Here is a 23,955-nt window from a genome sequence, read left to right as displayed (position 1 = left end):
GTTTTCTACCTAGTCCCACCTACCTTCACCCAGATCATAATCCTCTATACCTCTGTCATCCATGTACCTATGCAAACTTCTCTTAAAAGTTACAATTGAACCAGCAACTACCACTTCTGGTAGTCATTTCACACTTGAGCCACCCTCTGAGTGAAGTAGTTCCCTTAAATATTTCACCTTTCACTATGAACCTATGATCCCCTTTTTCAGAACTCAGAAGAGAAAAATATAAGCTTGTTAATCTGCGGGGAGGGGAGGAGAAGACATGATGAAACCTCTGATCACTAACCCCCTCAGTGCTGGTAATCCATCATTAGCTGTGATCTGATGTTCTCATCCATGACGTTTCAACATTGACACAGGCCAAGATGAAGCCAAGGTCAAACATCAGGTTAAACTTCATTCTGTGGATGTTGATACGAAGGATGAAGAAGTGATGTACATATTGTAAGCAGGGAAATGCAAATGAGGTTAATTTATATTCTAAGACATAAGCTCTAATTAATGACAGACACATCAAACTAAACAGTGACTTGCTCTGCGCTGTTCTATTATAAGCCAGAATACTTATACACAAGACCTTGCACAGTCCAGTTGAAGACACATTCAGAAGACGTTCTCCAGATGTAAGGATTGGTGAGATATAACCGGCAATGCACTAATCTACCTCTTGTCATGACGGAATACGAGAGAAAACAGCAAATGGCAAATGAAGCTGAAATGGGGAACTATTCTCAGTTTGAAGATAGTGATGTTATAACCTGGACATTCCATTTATTATGTATGAAGTCATTCTGGATGACATAGTGGAAAAACAGCTAGATCCAATGCCTCCCAATTTCAGCAACCAGGGTTCATTCTTAACCCCTGGTGCAGTCTGTGTGGGGTTCGCATGTTCCTTCTGTGACCTTGTGGGCTTTCTCTGTGTGATCCAAGTTCCTCCCACATCCCCTAAATATGTGTGGGTTGGTAGGCTAAATTGCTCCTTGTGTGTAGGTCAGCAGTGGAACGTGGGAAGATCTGATGGGATTTTTGGGAGAATAAAATGGGAATGATGTAAATGTTGGATGGTCAGTGTGGTTTCAATGGGGCAAATAATCATTTCCTATGCTGCAATTTTTTTTATATTCACTCATTTTGGGGGGATTTAAGCCATGGTGGCAAAATTAGCATTTATTTCCCACCTTCAATTGCCCTCAAGAAGGTGAAGTTAAACCAACTTCTTGAATCAATGATAAAGATATGAACTGTTGGGTAGGGATTTCCAGGATTTAGAAGGAATAATAATACATTGCCAATCTGGGACGGGGAGTGACTTGGAGGGGGACCTGCAGCATTGCTGACCCTGCTGTAGCAGTCCTAGATGGTGATATTTGCTGGTTTATTATACACTGTATTTGCTGCCTAGGGCAGTAAATGTAATGCATTTTATTGCTGGTCCGCATTGAAACCAGTGTGTGCCTGTGGTAGAGGAATTAATCTGTAGGATGATAGATGGGGTCCCAATCAGGTGGACTGCTTTCTCCTGGAAGGTGTTCAGTTCATCAAGAATTATTGCAGCTGCACTCATCCAGACAAGTGAAGATTGCCAAAGTCAAATTCAAGTTTTTGTTGTAAGCACCAAGGTCAAAGAAAAACTTACTTGCAGCAGCGTCACAGACAGACGGTATTAGAAGTAATATTCAAATGATCAGAGTCGGAATCAGATAGCAACAAATTTCAGGATATTAAACCTGATTCTGAATGATGAGGAAATGGGCTTATAAGTATACATACTGTATGTTGGCAAAATGGAAGCCATTTGCTCAAGTCTTCTGGGCAGTGATTTTAATCAATAGGAACCATCTCGATATGAATAGTGATATTAATCCAGACTGCTCTGTTAAGAAGCTTAACAATTGTGATGAAGATATTAAATGGCATTTTGCACATCCATATCAAACCATATGTGAAACTTGTAATTTCATTCCTTGCCTTAAACCTTTACAGTAGTCTGGGTGTCAAAATGGTTATTGTGATGTGTAGTGTAGCAGGTAGTGCTCGTTGCTCTCACTTTCAGCTTCCACCACTGGCTAGAAGTCTCGCGATAAAGAGCGCTGAATGTGTAAGTCTCTCCCAGCCAGTACATAGTCTCACCGCCGGCAAGCCTTCTGTACTGTCTCCTCCCAGGCGACACATGGAAACTGAACTCCTTTTGGACTCGGGCTGAACTACAGAGGACGGGGAGGAGGTCTGGCTCCTGCACACATAGCACACAGGCCCACCGGCCTCGGGAGAGAGGAAGATTATGGGAATAAACACAGACAGTAAATCCAGATTGGAGCACCTAAAGCGGCTGGACATCAATGAATATCCTTCCGGCAGCTCCTGCAGCCAGATGTATTGCTTCAAAAGTCTTCCTTTGGGCTACACTAGTGAGGCTGAGATGGGGATCTTAATGACTAGGTATCTCAGGATCTCCATACCTTCTGACCAGGCTTTTGAAGATAATCACCCATTGTCCTTTGAGACAGACCGATACCTATCAACCAGCCAGCCAGCCAACCTGGGTTAAACATAAATTAGATACACTGGAGGGGGATGAAAATTTGGTGAGGACAGATTACTGTAATTGGCCACACAGATTGTATTGGTTCCAAAATCAGATAAGCATTCAGGCGTTTTGCCAAATATCAGGTCATGCTTAATCAAACCCTAAATGCTGAGGAATATTCACTGCCAATATCATAAAAGCTGGCTAAAACAAAAGTATGTTCAAAATTAGACTTGTCCCATGAGTACATGACCATCAGGAATAACCAACAACATTTAACTACTTGAAGACATAAAGAACTCTATTCTTACACCAAACTCCCAAATTGTTTTAAAACTTCCCCCAAATTCTTTTATGATACAAAGGACATTTTACAAGGAATAACTGGCTACTTGTGCGATAAAGAATATGTTCTCATTGCACAAAAGAAGAACATACCATAGGGATAATATGAAGCTAAAGAAAAGCAAGCATTTTTTTGGCAACATGTAGTGGTTCATCTTGCGTTATGAATGGATGCACATGGTTTGTAGCCCATGGAATACAAGTTGGAAGCCACTGTATGGTCTCCAAAATCTATGAATGTACCTGAGCAGTTATCTTTAGGAATTGTACAATATTATGCATATTTTCTACAGAATTTGTTTTGATTGTTAAATACTTCTAAATCCGTTAAGAATCTTTTCTCTTAGATCAGGTTGGCTGCTGTCTGTCATCCTCCATTTCTCATCAAAACTATTCACAATGAAGGCCCAGAGGGTTATCCTGATTGACATTTAATTGAAAATGCACGTGACACAAGTGCAATTTTGTGAATCCTTTTGGTTCAGCCAGCTCTGCAATAAGTCTTGTGATGGTGTGAAGGAACACTGTTTTCCAATAAATGATGAAGGAGGAAGGAGCCAGCAGACTGTTAAGTAGGAGAGCTCTACTTGTTCATTACCACACCGTGTCATGAGTTAGGGGCTGATGAATGGGAGCCAGGTAAACCTTGTTGATATTGCATCCTACACTTCAACTGTTCGTAAAAGACTTTGCACAAGTAGAAACAAAATTCTTGCGAAGCAGGGGTTAACACCGCAAATTAAATGAGGCATTGTGGAAATGTTGCTGACCAATGTCCCAGCCATTATGGCCAATACTCAATCCTCAGTTTCCAGGAGATACCTGCTGGTTTCAGGAGTTGGCTGTCTACAATTTGGTTGGTATTTTTCCTTTATGACAATGGTTACTGCTCTTCAAAAGCATTATTATTGTCTGTAAAGCACCCTGGAGCGTCTTGAAAGAAGTCTGAAGACTGATCAGCACTGCATTCCTTCAGGAAACTTACAATTTATACAGTATGTCCTTAAGGCATCAAAAGTCATTCTTATACCAACTGATGTGGTGATCAAATTTATATACAGTGGGCTTCCTCCAAAGAGAAAATTACCCAGCTAAGCAATTTTAGTGGCATTGATTGAAGGGGGTATTTTGACCAGAATTACTGTAATTACTTATCCTCCGTTGATCAATTTCATGGAATTTTCTTTTAATATATTGGAGAAATAAAAGAAGAACATTAGGACTCTCAAGCCTGCTCTACGTAGATTCATGGAACACTAAAACATGGATGCAGGTCCTTCAGATCAATTAGACCACACCCTAAGAACTGCTCAGCTCCCGTGTCCTTTAAGTGTTCAAACTTATATTGACATGAACTTCGAATACATTCAGTAACTGAGCATCCAAAGCCTTCAAGATACAACTTTCAAAATGAGCATGCAGATGCAGCAAATCTGCGGTGAAAAGAGAAAATGTTGCAGTCTCTTAGCTGGCCAGCAACATCTTGTGGAGGGAGATAAACAGAGCTAACACAGTGATTGATGACTGCATCAGAAATTGATTCCGACTGAAGATTCCACAGATGCTTCCAGAGCTAACGAGTGCATCTTGCAGTTTCAGTTTTTAATAGAGATTCCTAACAGTTAACAGGGACGAGTAAAGAAATATAGTCAAGCCTTTATCTTAGACTCTAAAGCACCTACTGAGAGACTAGTGTGTCAGCCTCTAAGCCCGCTAAGAAACTTGTCTCTCAGAGAGATCAGGTTGACTGCTCACTGTCATCCTCCATTTCTCCTCAAAACTAATCACAATGAAGTCCCAGAGAGTTAATGTCTTATCAAGGGATGGAATCTTTGGCAATACAATAGTTCCATGGTTCTCCATTGCAGGTGATAGTCAAGCGCATATAACATGCATAGGAACTAGACGATATAGCGTGGATTGTAGCATCATGGTTAGCACAACGCTTTATAGCACCAGCGACCTTCAATCAGTATTTAATTCCCGCCACTGTCTGTAAGGGGTTTTTATGTTCTCCTCACAGCCATGTGGGTTTCCTCCAAGTGCTCTGGTTTCCTCCCACACTCCAAAGGTATATGGGTTAGTGTTAGAGTTAGTAAGCTGTGGGTTTACTATGGGCGGAACAATGCTTTATAGTAGTAGTGATCAGGGTTCAATTCCCGCTGCTGTCCGTAAGGAGCTTGTATGTTTTCCCTGTGACCATGTGGGTTTCCTCCCACATTTCAAAGATACAGATTAAGTTTAGGATTATTACGTTGTGGGTATGCTATGTTAGTGCTGAAGCGTGGTGACACTTGTAGGCTGCCCCCAGCAAATCATTGAACTGTGATATTACTATATACCTAAGTAACTTACGAGGGGTGATTGATAAGTTTGTGGCCTAAGGTAGAAGGAGTCAATTTTAGAAAACCTAGCACATTTATTTTTCAACAGAGTCCCCTCCTACATTTACACACTTAGTCCAGCGGTCGTGGAGCATACGGATCTTGGACCTCCAGAAAGTGTTCACAGTAGGGGTGATTGATAAGTTTATGGCCTAAGGTAGAAGGAGATAAGTTATACAGCTCTCGTTACGTGCACATGCAGTTCAACTCTTTGAGTGATTATGCAGAAAGTTTGAGTTAATAACATCTCCTTCTACCTTAGGACACGAACTTATCAATCACCCTTGATGAGTTATTCACTTCAAATGCTCTGCATAATCACTTAAAGAGTTGAGGTGTATAACTCATCTCCTTCTACCTTAGGCCATGGATTTATCAATCACCCCTGCTGTGGACACTTTCTGGAGGTCCAAGATCTGTATGCTCCACGACCGCTGGACTAAGTGTGTAAATGTAGGAGGGGACTATGTTGAAAGAGAATTTGATAATCTGATTGGAGAGCAGAGTAGGTCATAGGAGAAGGGGAAGCAGGAAGTGAAACCACCTTAGTTATCTCAGTTGCATAAGTCTAGGGATGACAATCTTCGGCCCTGCCAAACTTGTGAGATTGAGGCATGCTTGATCCCACCCCAAACCCCGGTTTGTGTGGATGCTGTGTCACTTGCTACCCTGTTACAAATCAATACCATGAACTAACAGGCAGTGCACTGCATACGATTAAAGGAATTATATTTATGAATCTTAACTGAAGGGTTAGTAAAGAATAACAAAAAGAAAAGGGCCTATTCTAATGAAACAGTCAAATGTGCACAAGTTGGAGCTCATCTTGAACTTCTCTGTCACTCATGCTCTGTGTCCTCGGTCAACGTGAAAGTGCACACCACCTTCCGTACATCGCTTGCAATCCATCTCAAACAAATGGGTCTCCCACTGGATCACATGCCACGACTGGTTCTCCCCAGCGTCTTCTCTCTTCATCTCCTCTCCAGCAAAAGCCCCAAACCCAATTTTATTGTCCCTCACCAAGAAAACCTCCCGCTAACTGGATGGCGCACATTCCACATTATTCCTTATCTTCAACGATAACCCAAACAGGCTGAAAGCAGAGCAACTCTTACAGAGTTGCCAAATGAAATACCTACAGCATAACCGTAAAGATGTGAACCAGGACATTACAGAAGGGACCTAGGGGGTTGTGATAGGCAAGTGAAAAGAGGTAAGAGGCCAGAGTTGGGAATAGAAGAAGAAGGGAGAGGGAGGGGATTTTTTTCCCCACTACATTGTTTACACATTTCTAAGGTACTCTTGTTTCATTTTAGATTTCACCTGCAGTGTTTTGTGCATCAAGTTTTCCAGAACTTTTATTTTTTGCCTCTTACCTTTTACTTGATTGCTTCTCCTATGTGCATCTCTCGACAGACTGTATGAGATTAAAGTCATCTCCCTTTCTCAGCTGACACCACCAATTGAATCGATCGGTCTCTCTTTGTCTCCACTCCATCACAGACACTTCCTTGGTTCTCTCCACCATCCCTCTTCTCTGCAACTTTAAACATGTTTGAATTTTCAATTTTCCTGTCCTAAACATTTCCTTCTCCACAGATGCTGTATGATCTGCAGAGTATATTCAGCTTTCTCTCTTTTTGTGTTGGATTTCCAACATCTGCATTGTTTTGCTTTTCAAGGGCTTCTGTCAGCTCTGTATCCACCATAACGGACCATTCATCATAACCATCATACCCAGATGTTGCGCATTTTGCAGCAGTTAGCACAATGCCATAACATTAGTGAAATGGCCACCTAGACTGACAAGAATTGCTCTCCTCCTGAATAAACAGATGGCATTTCAAGTTTAAATTGACTTGCCTTTCCTGTGCTTTTAAAATGGAATGGAATGTTTCTACGGTGTGTTTTCCCTCCAAACATCTGCTCCATCCCCTAACTCTGGCCAAATGTTTAAAGCCATTGTAAAGTACTTTATATCCCAAGATGTTCTATTCTAAACAGAAATCTGCAACTGTTCATTTGTCATGTCATTTTATTGAATCCTTTTCAGTTGCAAATGTGCTTTCAGGGGAACAGATGTGAATTTGTTTCTGTTTATGTTGTACTGTAGTACCTCACAATACCTAATGAAAGAAACTGGAGGAGGTTTGCAGTGGGGAGTTGGTGGGTGGGAAATAAGTGGACTGAGTAGTTAAAGCAGGGACTTAAATTGTAGCCTTTTAGCGTTGGGAGCTGGTTAAGGTTACATCAAGCTGAAGTTACATACTCCCATCTGACTATGCAGTTTGATTAATAAGGGCAACAAGGGTTACAAGGAGAAGGCAGGAGGAAAGGGTGAACAAATCAGTCCTGATTAATTGAAGGAAGAAACTTGGTGGGCCATGTGGCCTAATTCTGCTCCTATGCATTATGGCCTTCATATTTGCTTCTACCTCCACCCTGAAATGACATCACAACCAAACCATTGTGACTTCGCTCTCCCTTCCTTCCATTGGTCTGTAACTGATCTCAGGCACCAAATTAGGCTGGCATCAAAAAATAACTCAGCTGTGGCAGGGTGGTGGTGGGAGGGGGGTAGGGAGGTGGTCAAACAACCTCCATCGAAGGAAATGGGCAGTCGACATTTTGCATTGAAACCCTTCATCAGGACTTAAAGTGTAGAGTGAAGATGTCCGGTCTTGCCAGGTTCTGGGTGAATCCAGGTGAAATGGGGTTGATTGGCAGCTTGCCTTACCTGGCTGGAAGCCCGTGAAGAGTTTAAGGAGCTTGTACATTTATTCCTGCTGAAATGTGGCCTGAGCTTGTCCACACCAATATCATACATGCTCCTCATGATGCAGCTAGAGAGAGGAAGCTCCCAATCAGTTCAAAGAGCATAGAACATAGAACAGTACTGCACGGTACAGGCCCTTCAGCCCATGATATTCTGCAGACCTTTTAACCTTCTCTAAGGTCGATCTTCCCTCTTACATAGCCCTCTATTGTTCTATCATTGATATGCCTATCTAAGAGTTTCTTAATGTATGCCATGTATCTGCCTCTACCAATAGCCCTGGTAGGGCATTCCATGCATGTGTTCAGGCTAGACTGGGTTCAAATCTATGCACCAGAGTTGAACAAGAAATTTATTGAATGATGTTTTAAGTAGTTCACTTCCCTATCATTCCCAGATGATTTTCCACTTGGGGAGACGTTGTGGTTGAGTGGCAATTTCCCTCACCCAAGAGATTTTTGGCTGGGTGATGGTATAAGATATGATGGAAGTGTCTGTCCATGCTTTTCAGCTGCCATGAAACTTGAATCTTCAGACCTCAAATTGCTCATTTTTCATTTGCTTAAAATAAGCCATTTATTTCTTAAACAAATTTTCTATTCACTGTGCAATAGTGTCCTCTATCACCCTTATGTGTTAAGCTGAAGATATCTTATCTTTCAGATAGAAAATTTTGTGGTGGGATGTCTGGTCATTATTAACTGAATGAAAACTCCCGTGAAGCACTTATGGAGTGTTACTCTGTGGTGGTGTCAATAGAGTATACCCTGAAATTTGATCGATGACCACCTCCAACAAATAAACCATCAAGTTCCTTTACTCAAAAAAAACAAACTTCTTGATGAACTTAACTTATCAGGCAGCATCGGTGGAGGGAGATGGAAGTCAACATTTCAGGTCAAGACGCTTAACTTGGACCTTTCATCAGCAGTCCACTTGAAGGTTCTCGACACGAAATGTCAATATCTATTTTCCTCAACAGATGCTGCCTGACCCACTGAGTCCTCCAACAGTTCATTTTGTGCTCTGGATTCCAGCATCTGCAGTCTATTGTGTCTCCACCCTCTTTTGCTCTGTAAGTGGGCTATTCTGTGTGGTTAAATCTGATTCCACATCTCAATCACCCGACCATTGCCAGCAGTTCTGATTAACTTAGAACAATCTTAACCAGCATACAGTTATTATCTTTCACATTATCGACATCACAGTTGCAGCTATAAAAGAGTTTATTGATATTTTATTACATCAACAATTATTTACAATGAATACAGTCAAACTTTCTTCCTTGGAGAGAGAATATCGATCATCTTGTAGGAAACCATTGTACAGAAGTCAACAGTCTGAATGTAAATGCGAGTATTTAACATCGCTGTTTAGACATATATAGTAAGAAATACAGTCAGCCCACTGAATATAAACTTTGATAAGATCATATACCAGCAAAGATCATATTTTTCTAATAGAAAACCATTGTCATATTTACTGTGGAGACATTAAATTATATAAGGTAAATTCCAATTGAAGGTAATTTTCCTTTTAGATTCGTACTACTGTCACTGGACTGGCCATGGGGAAAACCATAGTTAGTCTCAACAAGTTGGAATTTATGTTGGTACAGTATGTAGAAGATCTGGGAGTTTGTGGAGAATGTATTCTTCAGGGACAAGTAAGCAAAGAAGCATAAAATAAAAATCACACCTAAATGATCACAAGGTTTTCATACACAACTCCACAGGGTGTCATATTTAATGTCACATTTACCCTTATCTATGCCTACATTCTAAATATACCCCAATATCCAAGACTGGTGGATAAATTATGAAAAGTTTGAATATGAGCTCTCACATCCCACCACTGGCAATGCCCATCATTGATGATAGAAAGATAGTTTATAAGAATGTACAGAAGAGGGGATGCTTTTGTCTTAGAGGGAATGCCCTAAGCCAGCTGAGTTAACTAGAGGAAACTACTGAAGGTGAAATTTGCCTCAGGTGGTAGAGTAAATAAAAACACAAGACCCAATCAGAGTCCATATTACATTCCATCCAATTTTCCTTCCTTATTATGTCACTGAAGATTGATTGTAAAACAAGCTCAAGTTTCCTCCCTGCCCCTTTAACACTGACACCTGCAAGAAATCCCACTTGCCATTAAATCTGAGGGAAATGTATGGGGTTGACTACCAAAGTTAAAGCTTTTTAGTCCAGACCTGTTCAGCCTCATGTTCACTTTCACCATTTGTTGTATCTAATTGTAACTGTTTCTCTGAAGCTAGCAATGCTCAGACTGAATGCATAATATGAACAAAATGGGAAAAAAAGCATCTTACTTGCCATGTTGGTTTTGACATCATTAAAATAACAGCATTTCATTTTGGCAATGGAACAATTAACACCTTAGTATGAATTTGTTTCTGCTATTTAAATTCTTTACCTGTTTACAGTAAGTAGGGACTATTAAATTATCAGGCAACAGACTTCTCATATTAATGTAATAAGTGTTTGAACACAATTGCTACAAAGTGTATTTCAAAGCCTCCCTGCGATTCTTTGTGTTACTATTTGGTTTATACATGGTTTTCTCCTGTTTTTTTTCCCCCTTTAGGCTCTTCTCCATGTTGATGGGTAAAATGGTGTAATTCTGCTCCTCTGTCTTTTGGTCTTATTTCTGAGGTCCATGTTCATGAAGGAGTAAAAGAAGTTACTAAAATTGTATCAAGAGGAAAACAGCTGGAAAGGCTTTCATTAGAGTGACTCATCAGTGCTTCTCCTTCCCAGTGAAACATTCTTGTTCTGACCACCTGGAGGAAATCTGTGGACGTGAGCCACTCCGGTTTAACTTGTACCATGGAGGTTCTGAACAAAACGGGCATCCGCAATGCTAGATATGACTTTGAAAGACCAAGCAAAATCAACAAATGTATTGAGAAGTCAGTTACCTTTTACCACTACTTTGTTCTTTATTTTTGTACAATTTAGTGGAATTTAGTACAATCCTATAGATCACTTCCACAAATTAAGCAACACAATTTACAATTTTCTTGTCACAGTCTCAGAAAGAAAGAAAGATCTCCTCCTGCCAAGTCCAGCAAACTTCTATGATTAAAGTAGAAAGTACTGTGAAAGGTAGAAACAGAAAAGGCTTGAGCCATTGTGAAGTGCCTAAATTGCTTCACAACTTAAATCATACATGTAAGAACTGCCTGAACTCATTATAGATAAAAATTCAAGAAACCCCTGAGTGAAAGAATGCTTTCTCTCCATCTGCATGGATTGGACTTAAATCAATCGCCCGTTGTTGAAAGGGTACCTATAAATATGGAATGTGGGAGTCCTCCAATTTTGTTCAGAGCAAGTTTACTAATAGTCTTTCTAACTGTGGCCAAGACATTACAAAGCATGACTCTATAAAGTTAGGTCGACACTGCCTGGGTGTCCAAGGTTGTTTAAGTGGTGGAAATAAAGCCCCTCAGGCAATGTGCAATAGCATGCAAGGCAAGATATCTTAAGAAATAATGTACTGATCAAGTTGAGGTGTGGCTCCTCAACCTCTGGCACCCTCTTCCAAATTATGGTCGACAAGCAGAAAGAAAGTACCTTCTATAACACCCAGGGGCCAGGAGAAAGGGGTATCTTTCACACCGGCATTGATTCATTCCAACTGACACCCATTAGCAGACGCCTAATTACAATCCATCGATAACGTTCACTCCCTATTGCCCATCTCTCTTTGATACACTAAGCATGATGTAATTGACAGAGAAATAGCCTGTGATTTCATAATTGGATTAATCCATCTTGATTTGCAATCAACAGCTGTGTTGAAACTTTTGTGACTGCTGTGACTTAAAAGCAGCATTGCAGACATTCACGATTGGCTACACAGACGAAACTGTGTATATTGTAATATACAGTATGTATCTTGACCTCCATTATTCTTGGTGTACATATATTCTTCTAGCATGCATTGAATTTCTCCCTCAGTGACTGCAGAAGAACAGTTCAAATAGGGAAATATTGTGCAATGACTTGAGAAAGCTTGGTTACTACATAACATTTTAACCTATTCTCTTCTAAGTCACCATCTTGGAGCTGCCTGCCAGTTGGAATGTAACGAGTTTATTATCAAGAGCTTATGATGAACATAAGGAGGAGTCGACCAGCAGACCCCTCAAGTCTCATGGTCTTACCACAAATACACTGTTGGTTTTCAAAAATGTTTCAGTGTCTTGCATTGGTTATCAAATCTTATTTTCTTACTTAGTTCATCCCCAACAACCCCCCTCCTTCACTACTCTTCATAATTAAGCTTTTTAACACAACTTTCTTTTCTTTCCTCTCTCCACAATGAGTCACACGACTCCCTCTCTCTGTTTTGTGTTTGCAGCAGCTTAAGGGTTACAATAATTTTGTGTGTGACATCGTTCATAAACGACAAGCAGGAAAACATGATCATGTTAAAATGCATGGGTTTCACTCCTTTTGAATAGATACATGGGTGTAGCTGGACTCACCAGCGGCTTCTCACTATCCTAAGCCATTATCTGTTTTTGTCTGTTTTGCTGCTATTGCACTTTGGGGCTGAATCTTTTCCCTCTTGTTCAGTGCATAAAAGTATATTACAGATACTTTAAAAGAAACAAAGCAAGGTGATTCAGCCCATCAGATTCCTGCTGGCTCCACAAAAGCCTTCTTCGACTCCAATGAATCCCTGTGTAAGTTTTTTTTTAACTGTTATTTCAAAATATTGGCTTGTGTTTATAAACAGAGGAGTGGTCTGAAAGAAATATCACAAATAGGAGGGTGAGGCCAGGCAAAATGAGGTGTGCAACCATGACGTTTTTGCAGTTGTTGTTTTGCTGCTTGTTGTGTTCTGTGTGGCTCTGCCGAGCATTGTGGTCATGCTGTGTTGGTGCTGGAATGTGTGGCAACACTTGTGGGCTGCCCCCACAACACCCTCCTGGTTGTTAATGTAAACAACACATTTCACTGTATGTTTCGATGTACACGCAATAAATAAACTTGATTCTTGAACCTTGAATAATTTTCTATACTGCTGGATCAATATTAAAGAGGAAAATGGTCCCTGCTCATCTATCAACGAGGGTGAAGACCAAAACCTTTATGGAAAGGAGAAGTCCTTATGAATAATTTCTGAAGAGTCAGGGGAAATTTGAAGAATAAGCTGCAGAATCGCGGATGGTAGAGTATGTGCCATTTTAGAATCCTTAATAGTGGGCAAAAGTTGGTAGATCTGTAATGAATCTGCCAAAAGAATGGCACTTCAGGTAGAGAAAGATTGCAGAATAGATGAAGAGCAATACTAGGCTAGAATGAAATCTGTTTGGAGTTAATGTAGTATGACAAAAGTAAACCAGCACGTTCATTTATAAGCAGCTCAGGGTATCTGAGTAGCTAGATAATCGTTGGACTCCAGTGTAATTGCTTGGATTTGAAAGTGCACTTAGTAATATTTCAGGTGTAGAAACGACAGCATTATATGTTCAAAATTCATATTGCTCAGTCAACTAAATGAGATAAACTGAGAATAGCACCTGGTTTTATATTATACATTATTGCTATTAGTTCAAAATAAAAATGCTAGTATAGCAGTCAGCTGATTTTATTATTCTCTGTGTTTAGACCAATGTGCTATTACCATGCCTGCATTGTCCTACTAACAGCAGTGCTGGACACATTTTGAAATGACTGTGACAGAATACTATCAGTGTTACTTTCAACTAGGATAATAAGAAAAAAAAATTCCGAAATCAATAAGCCATTGAAATCTGCTAGTTCTTGCACATTCTTTCCCTCGTGAACAAGTGAGCTGTGATCTTGCGGCTAAATGGAGATTGTTAGCAAGCAGAGTCTCGGTCTAGGTGGGATCGTTCCAGACTCATTACAGAGCAGTTGTACCTACCCGTATGGTGTGTAGCATCAGGGCCTCACTGCTAACAATGTCTCCTTTGATCCTGGTCTCTGCTTCACCTTCCAGCCTGTTCCCATAACTTCTGACTCTGCTCTACTCCAGAAAAAATCTCTGCCTTGAACTTACACAGCCTCCACAGTACTTCAAAGGAGGAGGTTCCAAAGATGCATGATCCTCTGGAAGATCAATAACACCCGTTGAAAAAAAACTTGCATTTATATATCACCTGCCTCTACCACTTAGCATCTTACAATCCATTACTTCAAATGTGGGAAACATAATCTGGAACTGTCTCTACATGGCTCACAGAAGGCTCATCAGCTTACTTTTTCTCAGTTCCTGAGAATCATCCACTTTTGTCTAGAAACTGTGGCCAAGACCTGATTGTTTATTATTATGGTTAAAGTCAAAGTATTTCTACAGTTACTAGGGGTCAATTCTCAGTGATCTCACTTGCACGAAACACCTGATTTCCCCTTCTCACCTACCCAACTTCACTACTTCTCATCCAGGGCGACAATTGTTTGAGGTGTGGCCTTCCATTGCTGAGACGTGCAGTTTCTTTCATCGCAGCTGTTATGCAGTACCTACACTATGGAAACAGGTCACCTGGCCTGATCAACAACACATTCTATCCCCAAAGACCAGAGGTGAAGAAAGAGCTAACAAGGAAAATGGGATGGATTAGGGAAAGATTAGTGTTTCCTCTATACTCACTGGAGAGACAATCTCCACTTTAATGATGTGGTTCCTCAATTATCGCCTTCAGTACTAGTTTGCAACTTTGGGGGATCAACCTGATTTGCAGTCACAAAGATATTATACGGAGCCACAAGGATGCTAGATTGAAATATTTTACTTGGCAGTGCAATTGATATACCACCAAAAGAGTAGCATTTGCTATTCAGCAGAAGTTTTAAATTAATCCATTGATTTATAGCATAAAGATTATAAACAAGTATTGTCATGTATATATGCAATATGTTGACTGCATCATTTTGAAGGCTGAGAAGAATTTTCAGCATTAAAATGGCAAGAGAAATGTCCACCAGTCCAAAACTATTTACCCTATAGATGTATCTTACACAGAGTCTGCTCTACAAATTACTTTCCTAAAATACGCCACACTCCACCCTTGGGATTGCCATCAAAACTGCCAGGAACTAGGAGTTCACTGTTTGTAAGGCCACATCTTGACATGGGCTGTTGAATAAGTGATGAACTAACTAGCTAAAATTCAAAACAAATTATTCAAATTTCTTCATGATTGACTGATCCAATTACATGCTCGCTTATCTAACATTTGCTTCATTGTGCTAAAACTGCCAGTTATACAGTAAGTCTCACCAGCTATACCTTCCAGTGATCATAACCCTTGGCAGAGCCATCATTCAAAGAACCAAGCTATTACTGGGATGATCATAACCACATCACAGGGACTGGTTTTAAAAGCCTCAGCGGTAAACTGGAGTCAGAGCTGTTTTGGCTACATCAGATAGTTCTGTGGTTCAAAGATTTATCCTACCAAATTGCTGAATGAGCATCAAAGCAATTGGGTCAGCTTAAAGCCGTGTTGCATATTTAGTCTTGGAGATGAGGTTACTGGTATGCACTATAGAGTCTAGGTCACAATCTCATATAGTTCATGGGATGATGAGAGGTAGGTTTGTCTCTACACCTCCTTACATACTGAGGTGCTCTTGCTAACCATGTCATATGGCTCAACGCCAAATAAAGCCAGACAAATCTACATCAGAGATGGATCTCAGGAGAACTACAGAAGTACAAGAGGAAGAATGGAATAGTGGTATTCATTTAAAGGATGCGACAAAATAATATGTGTGTAACCATCTGATAGATCTGGAGGATACATCTGATGGGCTCAGTAGTCTGAATCCGTGCTCTGAAATCCTGAATACTCCTGGATAAAGGCCACCCATTACTTCTGATGAACAGCAATAAGAATGAGCATCATTGAATCTCCACCCAGCCAGTGCTTTCGAGCAGGGAAGTCATAGCGAAGCAGCAACTGAGAAAGCTCACGTAAGAGAACAGGGGCTTCCAAAAGAAGCCAGGTGGTATAACATTAGAGTTTGTTTCCTTAGCTGCAATCACCAAACATGTAATACATCAATGTGTGCAATTTGCAATAGGCTTGTGAAATTTGCCTCCACTGAAGTGAATAGAACTGTATTTTGGAGAAATATAATGCACATTCTGTATACACAGTTATGTGTTAGCTTAACTGGTCATATTAGTGACCAGCACTGATTACATCTCTCCTTCCCCTCAACTAGACCTTAGAAACCAAATTGCATAAATTTAAGGCAGTTAACTGATTCTCTAAGGTTCCACAGTTTACATGGTTTAAATAATAACTCCTTTGAGCAAAAACTTAACTGGAGACATACAAAGAAAATATAAACACTAAACTGGATATTGCCAGACTGAGGTCAGATTGCTATCATTGTTGCTTTCTCCTCTGCATAACTCTGAAGAAAATGTTTCCTATGTTAATGGACATCTTCCAAGAGGACCACAACATTGTCATGGTTAGAAAGCTTGCATGCCTCAATGACCGGGAGGGCTCTGTTGATGGAGTCAGGGCTTTATGCTATGCCTCTTGACGGGGTCACCCATGCCAAACAGGTCAAAAGGGTAGAACCTAGACTATGAGTGGTCCACCAGTCTTCCTGCTTTGGAGGTTCAGCTCAGAGCTAACAACCCTGACTGATCAAACTAAATCTGTTATGGAAACAGCATGAAGAATCCTTCTATATCTGTGTGTGACGGTACTCCCGAGTCTCCACCTGGGACTTACATGGTTGACAGTAGTGAATACCGAGAGGAAGCTACTGGTGAGATGAAGGAAGCCTGAACACTGACAGAGATGGAGGATCTTCATTGCACCAGCGGTGTAATGGCCAGTAAGTAAGCAAAAAGTAAGTTAATGTGCATTGATGAAGGTTGGTAAGAAGCTTATGGATTTGAGATGGACTTATCACACCTATTTTTTTAAATCCTCTAAATAACCTCTATTTTAAAAGGAAGATAACACCTCTAGTAGCATTCAACAACAAGGGCTGAGACAAGTGTTACCAAAACCCATTCACTATGTGATATTCTCAGTACAATCTCACCCTATTTATGATCTTCTAGTTACATATTCACAAAGAATACGTTGCACTGATTCAGCTTCACATTGGCAATGGGATATTTCTGGCAGACTTCCCAATGTTTTAATAACATGATCCATCAATTTAAATTTATTAGTTTACAGTCCTGCAGTGGATGAGCAGGAAACCACAGCTGCAGTCCAGAAGCCTCCTGTGTAAATTGGTAGTGTTCATACACACATTCCCCCTTGTGTCAACTGCACATAGTTGGATTAGCATCACATTTAGAACATACAGTGATGAATAAAATTAAATTAGATTTTTATGAAAGATTCTTGGCTCGTGTTTCATTAAATTCTACTCCACTGGACAAGATCTGGTCTAACCGACACAGAAAGGGGGAAGTTACATTATTGCATTGCTCTGGTTGTCTCCCACATCTGAAAGAGATGGAAGTTGATAGGTTATTTGCTCCTGTAAATTGCCTCTGGGGTAGGACGGGAGTGGTAAAATCTAGGAGGAGCTTTTGGGTGGGAAATAATGAATGGGGGAGAAACTAAAATGGGACTGGTGTAGGATTAGTGTAAGATGGTCTACATGGGTTAAGTAGACTAAGGGGCTTCTTTCTGTGTTGTGTGAAACTTTTAGCAACCACAGCCCTGCAAAATGGATGCCCAGCTTTGACTAAACCTTTGCAAGCAAGTTAAAGAAAGCATTTAGAGATAATATGTTATCCAATGTTTCTGGCTCTTCCTCTTCGGTGGCTTAATATTTTATACCCCAAAACAAAAACATTCTGTGCAATCCACAAACAATGATAAAGAACTGCACTGTGGTAGTGAACATTACTCTCCCCTCCCCACCCCACATCAAGCATTTAGCGACCAAAGTGAATGAACTTCAGAAAGATAACGGCGATTCAGTAAAATGATTCCTATAAACTTCAGGAATGATCCATGTTTACACATACTCAATGTTAACTCCTATTAACAGTTATATACAGAATATATATATATATAAAACACCTTATAATGTAATATCCTTGCAACCTACAAGCCTTTGAGGGCTGAGGGCTTCCTGCTACTTCAAAGTAGTTTTGAAAGCAATATATTTTGCTCTCTCGCAGAACAATAGATATGTGCTGGTGTCTATTGCATTGCCTAATTCACTGAGGAAAACTGGAAACCCAGTTCATTGCGGCAAGAGAATTCCTACTGTTTTGCTTTAACTACACATGTTAGGAGCTCCATTCTATATTGGTGATCAGTTGAAGGTTTGCCAATTTTGCCCACGCTGTAATTATAAAGCAGGAAGCTGCAGGACAGAGAGGTGAACGCAGCAACATTTCATCTTCAGAGGAATGGGAGAATGTCTCTTTCTATGGTTGATACAATGCAACGTGAGCAGTTCTCGATCAAAGTGACCTTTAGATACCCAGTGCACCCTCACTTCCTGCAGATCCGTGCCAACGTGCGCAAATCCATATCTCCCTGATTTCCTCAGGTGGATATTCACAGAGACAGCATTGATATCCGGCCTGAAAGCTACGTTAGCAACGCACAAAAGAATCAACTGAGGCTGGGAAGCAGGACAAGCAACATGTGAATCACAGATCTATCAGTCTTGTCTGACCTCAGGCCGAAAGAATATTGCTGTTGCTGACAGTAAAGTATTTACATATTTTAACTCTATATTTTACAAAGAAGAAAGCTGCTTCTACTAGTATGCATTTGTAGAAGTTATCACTACACTGGGATACACAGTATCCATTTCCCAGATGGTTTTTCCACCTGGATGGTTGGTATTGTCCCTTCTGCTTTACCAGCTAGCTTCAAAAATGTTAGGTTTTCACTGCCTCTTTGTTGGAAATCTAAAATGACATTCATGATCGAATGGCGGAGCACACTTGATGGGCCAGATGGCCTAATCCTGAACCTATGTCTTGTGTAAGTATTGTTACAATAGCTTCTTAGTCAACAGCTTCCCAAACACAAGGCTCTCTTAAGCTGGTTTAAGATTTTGAAGAAAGAAATCATTATTCTGTTTGTCCCCCAATCATAAGTGTTCTTGTCTGTAGACTTATAAGTGAGTACTTCCAAACACTCTGGTCTCATCTGGGTCTCTAATATGATTAACGATTATTGATAGAAGTCTCTTTAGCTTAATCACTGTAGGTGGGTGTTTATGATATGGGAACATGGAAATAGAGATTTCACTAGAATTTTAAATTCTAGCCCATGAATCTCTCAAAAGGATATTAGATGAATTAAGGATTTTTTGGGGGGGTTGGGATTGATATAATTCCTCAGCAGCAATTCACTGAAACCCAAACTCCTTTAAACATCCCAAATACACATTCATACTCTCACCCCCTACCAGGAACAGCCAAAACAGATTGGATTTGGAACTACTTTTTAATATATTATGGCAGATCCACCTTCAGCAGAAAGATCTGGTTTGCTGAAGACGGGGAGCCTGAGGAAATGACTGAGTCATCTGCTCGTTTTAGCAGGGGCATTTCAAACAAAAGGGCAACGCTCCATGAGTTAAACCATTGCTGCTGGCAATCCCAACTCATAATGTAATCTGTTTGGACCAGATAGTAAATGTATAAAATAGTTTTAAACTGATCCGGATGATATGAAACGATATGGAATGAAAAATCTGAATGATGAGGATTCTGTTGTCAAACCATCTAAAAGACATGATCTAGATCTCCTTTTTCTGGGCCCTTGAGTTTACTGGCGTAAACACTTAGTTTAGAATGAAAATTCTAATCTACACTGGGTGGGCTGATGTCAGATTCCTCTGAGAACTGATGCTTCAACGTGCCATACTTTTTAAACCAAGCAGTTTGTTAGCAGTCACTATAAAACTACTTGGACTACATCTCCAAGAGGACCACAACTTTGTCCTGGTTTGGAAGCTTGTGGGCTTCAAAGACCCAGATAGCTATGCTGACCGCAGTCAGGGCTTTATACTTCAGCTCTTGGTAGGGTCAGCCAAGCCAAACATGTGAAAGGGTAGAGGCCAGACTAAGGGTGATTCACCAGTCCTCCAGGTTCGAGTGTTCAGCTCAGGGCTAACAACCCTGAGTGGAAATTGCTATGGAAACAGCAATAAAGAATCCTTCTATGTCTGAGTCCGCTGATATTTCTGAGTATCTACCCAGGACTTGCATGATTGACAGTGGTGAAAACCGAGAGGAAGCTATAGGCATGATGAAGGAAGCACTGAAGACCGCCAGAGATGGAGGACCTTCATTGCTGCCCTAAACGCTAGCGGCATACTGGGCAGTAAGGAAATAAGTACTTGGACTACAAGAGAGTGGCCTACAGGCAGTCTTTTTCAGCTTTGTATCCAACATCATCTTGGAACTTCCTACTGTGCCTCCAGATGTTCTGCAGGTGTCATTGATACCACCCCCCCCCCCAACTTACGTCATCCATAATTTATGCACCTCTTGTCTGCATTGTCAAGAAATGAGCTTCAACTGAGGTCAATCACCTTTATTCTACTTAGAGTTGTTTTGAGCATCCAACGTGTGGTGGAGGAACTACCCCACACAAGGAAAACTTGACTCTTTTAGTCAACAGGACTTCTCAGAAGACTGCAAGCAACCTTAATATAATAAGAGTTCTAGCATATGAAGGATTTGAAATTAGCTTTTGAAGAAACTCTTTTAATGACAACATTTCCATCTCTCAATTCCGACATTAAAATACAGATTTCATTCAATGAAAATTTCCACTATTGATCATAGTTTGAACATTACTACCTATCACCTTTTACTCCGTAATGTCCTTTAAAAAAAAACAAAATCGCTTCTCTACTCACCTCAACACTGGGCTGATTCCACAACCTATGGACTTACTTTCAAGTCTCTACAACTCATGTTCTCAGTATTATCTATTTACTTACTTTCTTTTATTATTATTATTATTTTTGTGTGTGTTTACATAGTTTGTCTTCTTTAGCACATTGGGTGTTTGTCAGTCTTTGTGTGCAGTGTTTCATTTTCTATTGTATTTCTTTGTTCTACTGTGAATGCCTGCAAGAAAGTAAATCTCCAGGTGGCATATGGTGACGTATATGTATTTCAATAATAACCTTACTTTGAAATTTGAAATTCACTAAGGTAGCTCTCCCAGGTTTCTAACACTTTGAACGACTGCTTGTAATTTATGAAAATTCCACTCTTTGACCTGAGGACGGGATGTCATACCAATTTCATCACTGGTGAGATTGACAACAAAACTATCCAAAGATTGCTTACTGATTAACAGGAATGCAATATAAAGATAACAAGTCTAGGAGAAAGTAAACCTCATCCAACATTTAAACAGCAAAAGCTTGAAGTAACACCTCCCTAATGCAAGCTAAATTAAAAGAAAACACATATGTTCTGCTATCTTGCCTTACAATCCTCTCTTCTTCCAACATCAGAGATCATTTCATTTTCTGTACAACACTAAGCACTGGAGTCCAGTTCCCCCACACTACAGGAAAACCCACTTTGGGCAAGAAGATTGAGAATTCTGTCACTGAGTTACCTACACCCTCTAATTTCTTCTGTGTGCATCAGAGTGAGAGTCACACACAACATTGACAGACCTGACACCTATATGTGAGTGTATGTCACACATGCAATTGTTTATTCATTCACAGGACAAAGACATTGTTGGCAATTATTGTCCATCTGTATTTGCCACTGAAGTGTGTAGGGAGTTAAGTGTCACCTATATTGGTGGATCTGGAGACATGGATGGATGAGGATAGCAGGTATCCTTCCCTTACTGAACCAGATGAGTTTTTAACAACAATCTCATGATCACTGTACCTCAGAACTGATGAAAACTCATCAGTTTTGAATTGTAATGTTGTCTCTCTCTTTACAAATGCTGACTGACCTGCAGAGTGCTTCCAGATTCTAATTTCAGATTCCCAGCATCTGTGGTATTTTACGTCTCATAATCATCATTACTTGCACTAGATTTTTAATTTCAGATTTACTTAATTACTAGAATTTAAATTGGTATTTAATCTCGTTGCTTCAGTTCAGAAGTCCAAGGCAATGGATACCAGTCCCAGAATATAATTGCTATGCATATGTACCTGTTGCATTAGAGACACAGAGCTAGCTCAGTGAATTATTTAATCACATTTAAAAACACTAAGATGATGGGAAAGTAGAACAGTAAGGAAAGGTCTTTCATATTCCAATAACTTTAGCTTGTACAGTACCCAAAGAAAGCCACTGATCTTTCACTCCAAAGAGGTCTTGATTCCCATAACCAACTAAATCTTTCCATCTTCTGAGAATTCCATCATTTTTGTCTTTAAGGCAATGCCTTCACTTAATTTTTTTTGTTACAAGTAGTACACATTTTAAAATGCACATGTGAATATCTTACATCTGGACTATTGTTTAAGTTTCAGAGATGACTTTACTGAAGCAGATCTTGTGTCATTAAGGTGTCCATGAATCTGCAGGGCCCTGGAGGCATTGACTTATACTCTGGCTCAGTTGTTTCAAAATGATTCTCTTGTCATATGAGGTCACCAGTAAGCCCCACTATTTACTGGGAAAAAGTATTAATGCCATGAATGTCATAACAATCATCACTGAGAGAGAAAAAAAATCTTAGTGTTGCTAAAAATAATTGATGCCTCTCAATAGTTACAGTATTGGAGATGATATAATAAGCTGTATTCCTGAATAGCATGGGGTTTGATGACAGTCTACAGATGTTGGGGAGATGGTGGAAGGGGCCATGTGTTGAAACCGTGAGGAATATTTCCAATTAGAGTAAGAAGTCTTATTAACAGATCAATGCGCTTTGAAATTTTGAAGACTGATCTGACTGGGTAGAAAACATTTTAATGCAGCTTTCAGAGTTCAACCACTGATCTTGCCCAATGTCACTTTTGGTGTCAGTAACATTGGCCAAGAGACTCAGAGTCCCATCTTCCCCACGTAAGGCAAAAGGGGATTTCCAGGTTTCTACTGGGTGGCAGATTTATTTTATCCACATGACCCCATTCCTTCTCACAGAACTTCTCCCCCCCCCCCAAACTGTCAGAAAGACTGAACAAACCCCTCTTGAGAATTCAAGGCAAAAAGAAATGTAAAAAAGGAACAAACAGGAGAATGAGCAACTAGACTTGTGGCTGCTTTTGTAGAACAGTGTGTCAAGAAGTCATGTTTAAAGGGACTTTGAAGGTCGGAATACTCCCAGATGCTTCTCCTGTCATGAGTCTTGACCTACCAGTGGAACAAACGATTGCACCAATATAGATTCCATTTGAGAAAGTTTGCGTCTGGACACCTCCATAGAGATATTTGTTCCAATTTTGATGTACTTTATATCAAACCCAGTGGGCCCAAGGCAGTGCTTCACAAGAAAATGAGAATTCCCAGTCTCACAAAGCAGTAATAGAGCATGTCTGTTCCTCAAATTATTTGTCTTAACGGCAAAGTGTCTCAGAAAATGGAGTCTCTTCTGGAGGACCCATGTCAATCTCTTGCCGTCTCCATTTTGGTTGTGGTCCCTCAGATAGAAATAATTTCTTTTTTTCTCCCGCTTTCTCTGGGTGCTATGATGTTAGGAATAACAGGATGAGGGTCACTGCCAGGATGAACCAAGAAATCCTAAAGGTCGTGATTCCGTCGTTATTGTGATACGGTTCAGGTGACTCGTATATAGAATCATCTGGAAAAGAGAGGAAATAAAAAGTAATCACTCTTAGCAATGCATCTCCTTTAATTCTTCCCTGTGATTTTAATGTGCGAAATGTAACAGTTAATGGAACAAATTAAAGAAAAGGCTTTGCATTTATATGGTGCTTTAATCACATCACAAAGTC

At 40.2% G+C, this 23,955-nt stretch overlaps 1 protein-coding gene across 2 annotated transcripts in view; it reads right to left on the bottom strand.

The window, feature by feature from the left end:
- Nucleotides 1–9,258: 9,258 nt before the first annotated feature.
- LOC140739808 (ephrin-A5-like) overlaps nt 9,259–23,955 on the bottom strand; it is a 442,905-nt gene continuing 428,208 nt past the window's right edge. For both annotated transcript variants that reach the window (XM_073068352.1, XM_073068353.1), the window contains one exon: nt 9,259–23,801. In XM_073068352.1, the coding sequence (XP_072924453.1) occupies nt 23,686–23,801 (116 nt within the window). In that variant the 3' untranslated portion in view covers nt 9,259–23,685. The remainder of the gene's footprint in view (nt 23,802–23,955) is intronic.

Source organism: Hemitrygon akajei, chromosome 16 (assembly GCF_048418815.1).
Source record: "Hemitrygon akajei chromosome 16, sHemAka1.3, whole genome shotgun sequence".
Taxonomy (NCBI): Eukaryota; Metazoa; Chordata; class Chondrichthyes; order Myliobatiformes; family Dasyatidae; genus Hemitrygon; species Hemitrygon akajei.
Note: the sequence above shows the minus strand (reverse complement) of the source record. Positions and strands in the feature narration are given on the sequence as shown.